Source organism: Cnephaeus nilssonii, assembly GCF_951640355.1.
Source record: "Cnephaeus nilssonii genome assembly, chromosome: 13".
Taxonomy (NCBI): Eukaryota; Metazoa; Chordata; class Mammalia; order Chiroptera; family Vespertilionidae; genus Cnephaeus; species Cnephaeus nilssonii.
Window position 1 is genome coordinate 44888599 of NC_137084.1, and position 13158 is coordinate 44901756.

General features: G+C 44.3%; 1 protein-coding gene across 1 annotated transcript; it reads left to right on the plus strand.

Annotated features, from left to right (window-relative positions):
* The first annotated feature begins 503 nt into the window (after positions 1-503).
* On the plus strand, positions 504-6287 carry RPS3 (ribosomal protein S3). The gene is made up of 7 exons (XM_079787873.1): positions 504-620; positions 1759-1889; positions 2149-2242; positions 2658-2752; positions 4926-5113; positions 5574-5770; positions 6211-6287. Exons 1-6 carry the CDS (start codon positions 591-593, stop codon positions 5765-5767), a joined length of 732 nt encoding a protein of 243 aa, XP_079643999.1. The 5' UTR covers positions 504-590; the 3' UTR covers positions 5768-5770; positions 6211-6287.
* The last annotated feature ends 6871 nt before the right edge of the window (positions 6288-13158 follow it).

Here is a 13158-nt window from a genome sequence, read left to right on the forward strand (position 1 = left end):
TAATACTTCTTGTTACAAGTTGTAACAGACTTTAAGAAAGTGAGGGCTAGGGGTATAGCCCTCAGAATACTTAATAAATGTTAGATATCAGTTGGAACGGAGGAAATGAAAACAGTCTGAAAGAGCTGGGGTCCTAAATGAATTTCACCAAAGACTTTCAGTCTATTTTCATTCCAGTGTAGAGTGTAGGATCCAGGATTTTGCGCTTGAGTTTATACTTGTAATTTTCATCTCTGCGCCTCACGTTGTTTATTTTTAACTTTGCACTCGCTTGCTTTTTTCTCGATTCCTTTATTCTAATGCTAACCGTGTCGAGTCACACTCGACATCCGAGTGCAAAAGATTAAACTACAGTAAGCTTCCCTGCAATTCCCAAGTTCTGATTCATCTGCTTCCTTTCCTGTTTCCTTCTGTAGCTGTCTCCATTCTTCTTCTTTTTCTGAACGCCTTCCTTAACATAAAAACTACATTTCCCAGGAGCGCCCACGGGGCGTCAACGTCGCGCAGTTCTTCGTCGTCGCTCCGCGCCCTTTATACCCACTTCCGCCCGTGAGCTACTTCCTTTCTTTTCGGCGACACACGGCGGCAAGATGGCCGTACAAATTTCCAAGAAGAGGAAGGTGAGATCCTGGGCTTGGGGCCCTGGGGATTGCAGCGCCGTAGGGGTCAGGGCCTTCTCGAGGTGCCGTCGCGGGGCCCGCAGCTCCGTGCCCTGCCCCGGGGAGTGGCTTGGGCCGCGAGGCATCCCCGCGGGCTGCGGATGGCGGTGGATTGAGTGCGGGGCCCGAGCCAGGCGAGCGCAGTGTGGCGGGGAAAGGGAGACGATTTCTGCGGGTTCCGGGCGGAGAGGAGAGATGAGCACTGGGCTGCTCTCCTGGCCCGGAAAAGGCGCTTGCGAGCATTTCTTGGTCAACAAATAAGATTAGTGAACGTGATATTTTGAGAGTGTGAGCCGAGCCGGTCGCTTCAGATCTTAACACCGTGGCTTTGGGAAGGGGTTTTGGGTGCAGCCTTCTGACCCTAAAGACGTCAACTGGACAGGCTGCTGACAGTTTATTACTCCAAGGAAAAGCAATGGGCTAACGGAGGGAGGGAACCTCGGAAGAACGCTTCCTCGTGTTCCTTTTCACTTGCCCACGGGAAAGGTTATAAAGGCCCATTTGTTTTAGAAGTAGGCAGTTGGTCATTTTTTGTATGCATTATGTCCACGTTAATACGAAACCCACACGCTTTTGTGAATTGCATCCTCTGTAAGACAGCTGCACCAAGTAAGGCGAGAGAACGTGGCTGGGATGCCTCTGACGGTCCCAGTTGTCCCTGCAGTGCACTAGGCGGCTTAATCCCTCACTTGCGTGGGGTTCCTGCTGTGCTGAATGAATGAGTTGTAAACGTGCCGTTTTAGAGCAGTTTTTGTTGGGCATGTGTACGTGTAAAGGACGGTCTTGAAAACCCTTCAATGAAGAGACGATGACGAGTCTGACTGGAGGTGTTATGGTCCGGTGGCCCCTACTCCGTGCTGCGTTCTGCGGCGCAGTTTTAAGGGCCCTGGGTCAAAGTCACCACCAGAAGATGACCAAGAGGCATTTGTCTGAGAAGGGTTGCTGCCTCCCTGTTGGAACAAGGCTAATACGATTGAAGATGGGTCGTTTGTTGGACGGGTTGAGTTTGGACGAGGGTTGCATTGGCTGAAAGACCAGGCAGGGAAAAGTGAACCTGCACCCATGACCTAACTTTGAATTTTATTTTTTTTTTGGTTAGTTTGTTGCTGATGGCATCTTCAAAGCTGAACTGAACGAGTTTCTCACTCGGGAGCTGGCTGAAGATGGCTACTCCGGAGTTGAGGTCCGAGTTACACCAAACAGGACAGAAATTATTATTTTGGCCACCAGGTAAAAAACTCATTTATGTTGCATAGATTAAGATGGTTTGGTCTGGAAGCTTAAGAGGATAACCAGTAAATTTGGCCTTAGGGAATGCAATAATTGGTTTTTGTGAACTGCATTTTTTAATCTAACTAGTTCCTGTCACCCACACTTTATCCTTGCTTGTGTCTGATGAATGAGGTTTTACTACTACATGGATGTAAGATTTGAGGTTGCATGTGGAATTTTATGAGAGCTATGAATTGTCACTTTTTGCTTTCCCCAGGACTCAGAATGTTCTCGGTGAGAAGGGCCGACGAATCCGGGAATTGACTGCTGTGGTTCAGAAGAGGTTTGGCTTCCCTGAGGGCAGCGTGGAGGTGAGTGATCTGGCTTATGTCCGTGGTTACTGTGGACCTGGAAATGGCTCTTTAGGATGGTACTTCTAAAAACCCTTATCTCACTGAAGACTGTTTATTCATGATCATTGAATATTACAAATGGATTGGTATTTTGTTGAAGTTCTCATAAGTAGTAAGCTTAATTTTACAAGCCTCTTCTGCTCAATTCTGGTGGTTAAGGAATTTTACATCCACCTTGAGTGGTAATGATACATATGATGGGTTGGGTGCCCCATCGGTCTCCTTGGTGTGGCTGTAGGAAGAGCTAGGGATGAGAGGGCAATGAGGAATGGTTCAGTTCATGTCACTGAGTGTGTGCTACGTGTGGGGAGTAGAAGTACTTGAGTACTAAGGGATGCTATAGTGATATATATTGTTTGTTTCTTCCTTAAAGCTTTATGCTGAAAAAGTGGCCACAAGAGGGCTGTGTGCCATTGCCCAGGCAGAGTCTCTGCGTTACAAACTCCTTGGGGGCCTTGCTGTGCGAAGGTGAGTATCCCCTTTTTGTGGATTAGAATACGGTGTGTTTGCCATTTTGTTAATTCAGCAAATGAACCTACATGGCAGGATATTTCCCATCCATGTCCTTGTTTTGTTTTTTTAATATATTTTTATTGATCAGCTGCCTCCTCCATGCCCCCCCCCCTGCTGGGGATCAAGCCCGCAACCCAGGCATGTGCCCTTGACCGGAATTGAACCCAGAATCCGCAGGTTGTCTGTCTACCCACTGAGCCAAACCGGCTAGGGCTCCATGTCCTTGTTGAACTGGCAGTGTAGCAGGAAAGACTAGTAAAGAAGCAAGTCTTTTTGTTGTTGTTTTTTTATATATTTTTTAATTGATTTCAGAGAGGGAGAGTGAGAGCTAGAAACATCAATGATGAGAGAGAATCATTGATTGGCATGCACACCACCCACCAGGGATCAGTCCAGAATCTAGGCATATGCCCTGACCAGGAATCGAATCGTGACCTCTGGTTCATAGGTTGATGTTCAACCACTGAGCCACACTGGCTGGGCAAGAACCAGATTTTTAAAGGCGTGATCAGTGTTATAATGGAGAACTGTTCTGAATGCCTGGGGTAAAACGAAAATAGAACTCGGAGGGAAGGTTAGGCTTCCTGTTGAAGTCATTCAGTTCCATCATGTGTTAATTCTTCTGGGGACTAGGAGAGAAGACAGTGCAGGTGGAAGAGAGCTTAAAACCTAGTCATTTGCTTTGTGAGCTGTACATCGATAGCACTGTGAGGAGTGATGGACTGTAAAGGACCTGCGGTGACTGGGCTGGCCTGCAGCAGAGCCAGAGCCCCAGGAGGCTTTCCAGCGGAGGAAGGACGGGCTGCGCTGCCTGCAGGTGGCTGTTGGGGTGGGTAGGAAAGGCTATAGGCAAGGATGTGGAAGACCTCCCACCTGGTTTGAATGCCAGATCTTCCACTTAAAGGGGATTCTCAAAAGTTGGGTCCATGGGCCACCATCACCGCCATCATCTGAGGACTTGTTTGAAAAAGTTCTCAGTCTCCACCTAGACCCACTGACTTGGAAAGCGGGCGTGTAGCCCAGCTAGGCTGTCTTAACAGCCTTCCAGGTGACTTCTGCATGCATTGAAGTTTGGGAAGTTCTGAGACCAGAGCAACTTACTGAACTTCTCAGACCCTTGGGTCTCCTGTCTCTAAATGGGTATCATTATACCACCACCTTTTTTTGTGAAGATTAAATGAGATCCTATGAAAGGATCTGGGACATGGTGGTGGGTCTTGCTCTTTACTAGCTCCAATTATTATCTTCCCGGATGTAAACTAATAAGGTGGGGGAGGGGGGCATGGTATTTTTTAAGGCTTACTGTCAATTATATAGACACAGATATGCTTTTCTGGTGTGCTAATAGTGAAGGCAGCTAGGATGCTAAACTGATAGGGTACCTAATGAACATGAATTCTGGAGGTTGAGGAATGTTTCAGTAAACCATAGGGGGTCACTTAGTGATTGGGTATTTCTGGGTTCTTACTGATTGCTTAGTTGGCAGAGATGGACTGGACTGGAAAGGTTTGCTTCAGAATGATGGAGGTGGTGGGTGTCAACTTGATAATCATGAGATTGAGTGTGGGCCTCAACTTTTTTTTTTTTTAATCTTGTGGGTCTCAACTTTGGTTGTACATTAGGATCACCTGGGGTTTCTTTTATTTATTTTTAAACTAGAGGCCCTGTGCACGAAATTTATGCATGGGCAGGGCCCCTAGGCCTGGCTGGCCATCAGGGCCTCCCCGCTGCCTCCTTCCCTCACTTCCTCAGCACCCACCCACCACTGCCACTGGTTGCCTGCCATGTTCCACGCCGCCCCTGGTGGTCAGCACACGTCATAGCGAGCGGTCGAACTCCCAGTCAACCTCCTGAGGGGGACACTTTGCATATTAGCCTTTTATATATGTAGATACTTGTTACTGAGCTTTACCACTCCCAGCTCCCCAGATTGCCAACTTAATTCACCTGGCATAGGGCCTAGGCGCGGGGCCGGGGGCGGGGGGGGGGGAAGGGAGTGTGTTCCTTTAAAGGGACATTGACAACAGGGAAGGCTAGTAAGTATATGTTTTTTAAACACGGGGTGGGATTGGGTGATTCTATCTTTGGTGATAACACAAATGGATATCTGTCTCTTGTTTTCCCATAGGGCCTGCTATGGTGTGCTTCGGTTCATCATGGAGAGTGGGGCCAAAGGCTGTGAGGTTGTGGTGTCTGGGAAACTCCGAGGACAGAGGGCTAAATCCATGAAGTTTGTTGATGGTCTGATGATCCACAGTGGGGACCCTGTTAACTACTATGTTGACACTGCCGTGCGCCATGTGCTGCTCAGGCAAGGTGAGCAATTGGTGGTACCTCTTAGGGCAAAGGGTCTTAGTGAATAGATGTGGTTTTCCATGCACACCTCAGCGTCTAGAGAATCCATTTTCAGAGTAGCAGAGCTTATTGATTAGCTGCACTGAATTGGAAGAAGTGAATTGTTGAGATCAGTCAGATCCAAGAGTTGGTTTGTCCTTGTCTCAGCCACCTGTGTACCCTTCAGTGATGACACGATGACGAGTCAGAAAGGTCACATCCTGCTCTTGGTCCTTGTCAGTGCCATGTTCTGTGGCACTGCATAGGTTCCTTTGGCAAAAGTGTCCTGTTCATTGATTGATTAGAGGCATTTGTCTGAGAAGGGACCAGAACCAGGGATGCTTGAGTAACTTACTGTTCTCTTCCTCTGCCCTGTCCTATTGTGTGTGGGGGACGGTGATACCATAGGCACGTCCTAACCATGGTCCTAACTATCCTTTAGGTGTGCTGGGCATCAAAGTGAAGATCATGCTTCCTTGGGACCCAAGTGGTAAGATAGGTCCTAAGAAGCCCCTGCCTGACCATGTGAGCATTGTGGAACCCAAAGATGAGATACTGCCCACCACCCCCATCTCGGAACAGAAAGGTGGAAAGCCAGAGCCGCCTGCCATGCCCCAGCCAGTACCCACAGCATAACAGGTGTGTCTCTAGCAGCCTTTGTCTCCCTAGTACTACTTGTTTTGCACACTGTGGTAAGCGTTTGGTGAATAATAATTGGAGTGCACTTAATTTACACGGAAGAATGCTGGTTAAAGCCAGAGGCCATTTTAATTTTAACCCAGGATTCTTTTGGGAGGGGTGTTTGGAGTTGGTCTCTTAAATTCCTGATTACTACAATGTTTGAAGTAGGAATTTCCCTCTATTGCCCTTATTTACTCAAATTTCAAGGCACTCTTAATAATTAGCTATTATCCTTCAGCGATCCCCTTAAGAACACCTTTTTTTCCCCCTAAAAGTTCTTTGTGTTTATTAGTCTTCATGCAAACCCTCAGTGGGAGTGTATACCCATTTGGTAAATGAAAGAACCTGATACTCAGGTGAAATTTCTGTTCTTACTGTTGTGCTTTATTTGGTTTTAGGGTCTCCTTGGCAGCTGGATCTGGAGTCTGGATGTTGCTCTATAAAGACCTTTAATAAAATCTTTTTAAAAGATGAATGGCCTGACTTAGACTGTACATCCAGTATTCAGACTGAGGGTCATGTCACCTCATCAAAGCATTACTTGGTTGGTTTTTAGGGCTGCTTGGCTCACGATGCTTCTGTGCTTTCACTGAAATCCTCTTGGTTTTGACTGTACTTGTAAGACAAGGGCCAGAACAGGAGGACCCAAGCAGAGCTAACCAGAGAGATATCCTGTTGGGGGTAGAGACACGGTCTGACAGCACCTTGATTAACTCATCTGTTAGGGTTAGAGTTAGAAGGGGGATAATATTTAAGACTATTTTTTTCTAGTGCATAAGGAAATCTACATTGCACATAGAAAATAAATAATATTGGTCATTATATTTTGGGTTATAATAGGCTCTGGGTGTTGTGCTTCACATACTTTTTAATCCTCAACATCTCTAAAGTGTAACTGGAATTTGTGCCAGTGATGAAGAGCCTGAAGCACAGATGTAAGAATATTTAAAATTGTCTCCTGTTTTATCATATTTTGAAGTGTTTTCTATTGCTATTTATTTACAAGTAATTGGTGCTCTTGTTACACTTAGGTGAAACTAATGAGGGACAGACTTGATAATTCTACAAGACTCATGATAACTAGATTGATTTATCACAGAACGGGGACTTTCCTTCCTGATGACAACTGTCCTGGGCCTGGAAGGCCAAGTCTAGTAGCCACACCATCCTGGCTCGAAATAACCTGGCTCCACAAGCTGCCTAGTTTGGTTGTCTTTCCGACTAGACCAGTGGCGTGGTTTGCTGCTCTGTTGACTAATGAGTTTGCAGACCACTGGACTAGACTATAAGTTGCACATGTACAGACAATTGCACGTTGTGGTTATACTGCTTGGCACATGGTAAGGGCCTAATGTTTGAGTGAATTAATGAATTACGTTAGGAGTGCACTGACAAATGTATTTTTGGGCCTCCCCTCACTTTTTAAAAGAACCTTGGATGTTTATATCGACTTTGTCTAGACTAATATCTTACTGGTTTTGTCAATATTGATGGAGTTGAGACCACATCTCAATGGAGCTATTCCCCTTTATAAGGCTTGATCTCTTGTGCATAAAGTTATTGGCATTTTGCAGTTTTACTGGAAATGTTACTGTTTGAATTGAGCTAAACTGCTTCATTTCTGTACTTCTGGATTTGTGTAATTTGGTTATGAGGGGATTTTTTTTTAGAGAGAGAGAAATTAGTTAACTAATGTGAGCATCCAAAGGTCTGGGTGCTGGCAACAGGTTCTGACAATCCTGGTCACCTAGGATCTGAGCATCTAGTATTGACACAGCCAGTTACAGGGGATCTGGCTCGGTTGGTGCATCGTCCCATGCACCGGAGGGTAAGGGTGCGTGCGGGAGGCAAATGATCAGTGTTTCTTCCTTACATTGATGTCCCCCTTTCTCTAAAAATCAATAGTAAAAAATATATAAAGTTTTCTGCAAACCTCGGTCTACTAAAATTGGAAATTAAGTCTGTAGCGTTCAGTAGTGCTATTAACTTACCACCAGGTGGCGCTATGACAAATGTGCACCCAAGTAGCAGCTTGGGAAGGGAAAAATAAACTTGAAGAGCAGCTTCTCCTTGACTTAAGATAGTGTTATATCCAGATTAACCCATAAATTGAAAATACCGTAGGTCAAAAATGCCTTTAGTGAACCTAGCTACCAAATATCAGCCTAGCTTACTTTAAAATGTGCTCAGAACTTTATTTATAGTTGGGCAGTTACCGTCAGTTTTCATCTGAAGAGTAATTACCTTCCTCTTCTCGCCCAAAGCAGGAGATACAGGTGGGCATTTTGTAGACATGATGGAATGCAAAAACACTATCCCAAACACCCTGGCAACACAGTACACTGTAGAGGATCAGTTGTTTACCCTTGGGGTTTTGGGACTGACTGGGAGCTGTGGCCCACTGACACTGCCCAGCATCATGAGAGACTATTGTACTACATCTTGCTAGCCTTTCTACTGAATGGGAATCACCTCTGCACCATTACTAAGTCAAAAAATCGTAAGTTGAACATTGTCATTTGGGAGTGTCTGTGCTGATGTGCAGAAAAGTATGTAAATTATTATTTAAGTGTGCAGCTTGATTTGTTAACATAAAACACCCCTGTATAGCCGTTACTTGAGATCAAGAAAGGGAGGGATTTTTTAAAACCTTTCATTTCAGAAAACCCTAGGAGATGAATGTAGAGCTTAGGTGAACATTGAATAATCAGCTCAGGCTTCCCAGAGGATAATCACTAGCCTCCCCCAATTCTTCTCAGTGAATGGTTTTTCATCTATCTTTTTAAAAAATATATTTTATTGATTTCAGAGAGGGAGAGAGAGAGAAACATCAATGATGAGAGAGAATCGTTGATTGGCTGCCTCCTGCACGCTCCCTACTGGGGATGGAGCCCGCAACCCAGGCAGTGCCCTTGATCAGAATTGAACCCGGGACCCTTCAGTCCACAGGTGACACTATCCACTAAGCCAAACCAGCTAGGGCTGTCGTTTTCTTTACATCTCCGGTAGGAGCATCTGACTGGCCAAGTCTGGTATCTGGTCCAGTTGCCAGAGGTAAGAAGATGGCCCCTTTGGCTTTCATAGTGGAAGTGAGGCCCAAACTCAAATATTGCCTCCCTCCCCTCCAAGTCATGCTAGGCAGCCCAAACTGTTGTGAAATAGCCCTTGGGACCCACTGGTGGAAATGTGTCTGTTGGCAATATGGAAGCAAGTGCCAAAGCCTTTCCTGGACTCTTTACCAAAAGACTGAAGAGTTAGCTTGTGGTCATTAAGGATATGTGGCAGCTGATGACGAGCTGAGAGCCTATTGACCAATCAGGCAAGGAAAGAACACCTACTAAAGTCTGAGAACTTGGGAATAGGTCCAGAGGGCAGACAAAGATTGGGAACCAGCAGACAGCTCTGGAGAACCAGGAAAAGGACACAAACTGGCAGGGCCAGAGGAAAACAAGGATTTTTTTGACATGAGGTGGGGTGGGGTGGGATTTACCTCCAGACAGAATCTGGGCTTCCAAAACACTTGCAAAGGCTGCTGGAACTCACAGCAGAGTGATAATCCAGGGCTGGGGGAGGGGAGTCCTGCTCCTACCAGCTATGATCTCATTCCCAAGGGCGGTCCAAGAAACCAGCCACAGTCCCAGCTCACCACCTCAACTCCTGGCTGGGAAGTTAGGCAAAGGCTATGCGGAAGTCAGCCAGGGTGTAGTAGGCTGAAGGATGCTCCGCAGAGCATTTTACAAGGTACGTTTGAGAAGCTGGGCTTTGCAATTAGAGATCTGGGTTCAAATTCGGACACCAACACTGATTCCCTGACACTTTGGACCTTTCTGGTTTTGGTTATCTCACAGGGCTATTATGGCTGTTAAAGGAGATCCAAATGCCAATACATGTCTCTTGTAGTATTTATCATCTAATATATTATTTCTGTTTGGAGATATTAACAGGTAAGAGCCCAGGCCTTCAAGCCAGACTGGATTCAAAGATTGTTTTTCTTACTATTACCTTAGGGACATCAGATTTTTGATGTTATTTAATCTATGAAACCACTTCCGTGTTTTTTACTAAAGTTACATTTATAGCTTGATAAGCAGCATGACCATGGTGAGAAGATAATTATGTGCCCTGAGCCTGAATATGTCATTTAAACTTCGCAACATCCCTGTAGTGGGCAGATTCCATTACCTCACTTGACAGCGATTTTAATTTATGCAATACATCTTAGGGGAATGTGTGATTTCTCTTAGGCTTGGAAAAATATTTAGGGTATCTCAAGATCCCCACTTCTGATTTGAGAATAAGTAACAAGGCCATAGGTTGGAAAGAACTTACCTGATCCCATACCCTCACATTCATAAATAAGATGGGAGTCCCCCAGTAGCTCTGAAGCTGCAATGAAACCATTGAGCCTCTGCTGCTCAGTCCTGTATTGCACCATTTCACCTAGCCAGGTGCAGCGGGGCCTTTCTCCACTGCGTGGGGTGGGGTGGGGTGGACTGCTGTGGCCTGTTCGTCCTGCCCTCACTGGTGGACCATCACCTGCCCCGTGACCATCACAAGTATTCGCACAACTCTGAATACACGGAAAACCATTGAATTATATTTTTCAAATGGATGAATTATATCAATAAAATCATGTGTCTATGCATAAATACATATGAATTAAAACAATTACAAATTTTCCTTGTTTTGAAGATACATATCCCCAAAATGAGCAAAATTCCTTGAATGCAATGAAGTGGTGCTCATCAGCTGCTGTGTGTGACTAGAACATATTCATGTAACTGATTCCAGATTTCAGATACATCTCTAATAGGCTCTAGCTTATTGCTTTGTTTTTTTCTGGGTTTTTTTTTTGCACTTGCCTTGTCAACATGCAATATTTTTGATGGCTCATAATTTAAGGACAGCCAGCCATGTTCCTTGCTTTTAAAACATTTTAAAATTATTTATAAATATATATTTTTATTGATTTCAGAGAAGAAGGGAGAGAGAGAAATATCAATGATGAGAATCATTGATCGGCTGCCTCCTGCATGCTCCCCCACTGGGGATCGAGCCCACAACCCAGGCATGTGCCCTTGACCAGAATCGAACCCAGGACCTTTCAGTCTGCAGGCCGACACTATCCACTGAGCCAAACCAGCCAGGGCAAAACATTTTTATTTTTAGATTTATAAAGATCAATTAGAATAACCAAGTCAGTGAGTTTTTATTTTTTAACATTTTACTGATTTCAGAGGGAGAGAGAAACATCAATGATGAAAGACAATCATTGATCAGCTGGTTCCTGCATGCCCCCACTAGGGATGGAGCCCATAACCCAGGCATGTGCTCTGACCAGGAATTGAACCTTGACCTCTTGGCTCATAGGTCGATGCTCAACCACTGAGCCACACCAGCTGGGCACCAATGAATATATTTTTAAAAAATTTTTATAGCATCTGTTTCCCTTCAATCACATATACAACTATCTTCAGTGTATTCCCACTTATGAACTGTAACAAACAGTATGAAGTAAATTTGGGTGCATAAGCATCATAAAAGATGAAATAATATTGCTACACCACCTTTTAGCAAAACAGAATGGTCCAGGTTTTTTGTCATAAAAATTCTGTGTGATGAAATCCTGTTGAACAACTTCACTAAATAATGCCTTATGACTTAAAATACCATAGATACTTTTTATTTTTAGAAATATATTGTTCATTCGCCAATTCTTGAGTTGAGAAAATTCATCTAGGGAAGATTTTGCTTATGTGACCAATTTCCTTAGAGACTAGAGTCCAGCAATGTGCATCTGCATTCTTGTTCTAATTTGTGTAATAAGTGTGAAATGTTCTCAGTCAACTTTTTTATCATTATGGGTGGGAAATGAAAAATCCTGAGTTTATTATTTTTTTTAATATATTTTTTATTTCAGAGAGGAAGGGAAAAGGAGAGATAGAAACATCAATGTGAGAGAGAATTATTGATTGGCTGTCTCCTGCATGCCCCCTATTGGGGATGGAGCCCGCAGCCCCGGTATGTGCCCTGGACTGGAATCGAACCTGGGACTCTTCAGTCTGCAGGCCAGCACTCTATCCACTGAGCCAAACCAGCTAGGGCCTGAATTCTTAATTGACGTGTCTAGATTTCTTTGGTATCTTCTTAAAAGATGACAACCAATACTTTGGGCAATGTAATATGGAAACTGAAAGATGATGTAATAGTGATTTATTTCATTGCATCTTTTAGGCAGTCCCATCATTCTTCCATTTTTTTACCATCTTAGTCTTGTTTGACATAGTTGGGAATAATTGATGAGTAATATGATAATTTCTATTATGAAATAAAGTTTCTCAAGATACAGAAAAATTAAGTTCAAGATCTCATAATGTATTTTAGATTTATGCAAGAATCCAACTATTCCACATGATGATTGTAAGAGAGAATGTTATCCTAGTTTTTTAAAAAGTAAATTTCTCCATTGTTCCTTGGAAGCCCACTAAAAAAGAATAGTCATAAAATACTGATCCTTACAAATAGTTAGAACTGCTCGGAAAGAAAACTAAGAACTGAATTTGGCTCCGGTGGCTTCTGATGGCATACCAGAGTTAAGTCTTTGTTCTGGCACAAGCACGGCCCAGGGGCCATGCCCAGGGTTCATGCTCTGATCTTGTCTGGCTGCAGGGGGGGCGGTGGGGGTGGGGAAGCAGTGGATTGGGAGCCAGGGAGACATTCCACAGAAGGACTAGTTAGACTGAGAGACCAAAATATTAGGTGTAACTAGTAGTCCTAAGAAATTAGGGTATATGGGATGTCACCTTTTGCTTGTGTTCCTGCGAGCCTCACTCACTAGGGACATGAATAATGTCTCCTTTCATTCAAGGAGGCTCCTAAGGACAGGAACAAAATTCTATCAGGATGGGATTTTCCTCAGTGGAAATGATGTATCTCCTACTTCTAAACAACTGCTGTGCTTCATTCATATGTGCAACACCCATATTCTCAGATTAGCAGAGCCTGGATGTGGCTGCAGGGAGAGAGCAGGTTTTGGAGATAGTGGATGCAGGTTGGAATCTTGGCTCTGCCACAGCTTATCAGCTCAGTGACTTTATTTTTTTTATTTTTTATTTATTTATTTATTTTTTAATGAATCTTTATTGTTCAGATTACAATTGTTTCTCCTTTTTCCCCCCATATCTCCCCACCACCCAGTTCCCACCCCCCCTCTACCCTTACCTCCCCCCCGCTGTCCTTATCCATAGGTGTGTGATTTTTTGTCCAGTCTCTTCCCATACTCCCCACACAGACACCCCTTTCCCTGAGATTTATCAATCCACTCCCATTCTATGCCTCTGATTCTA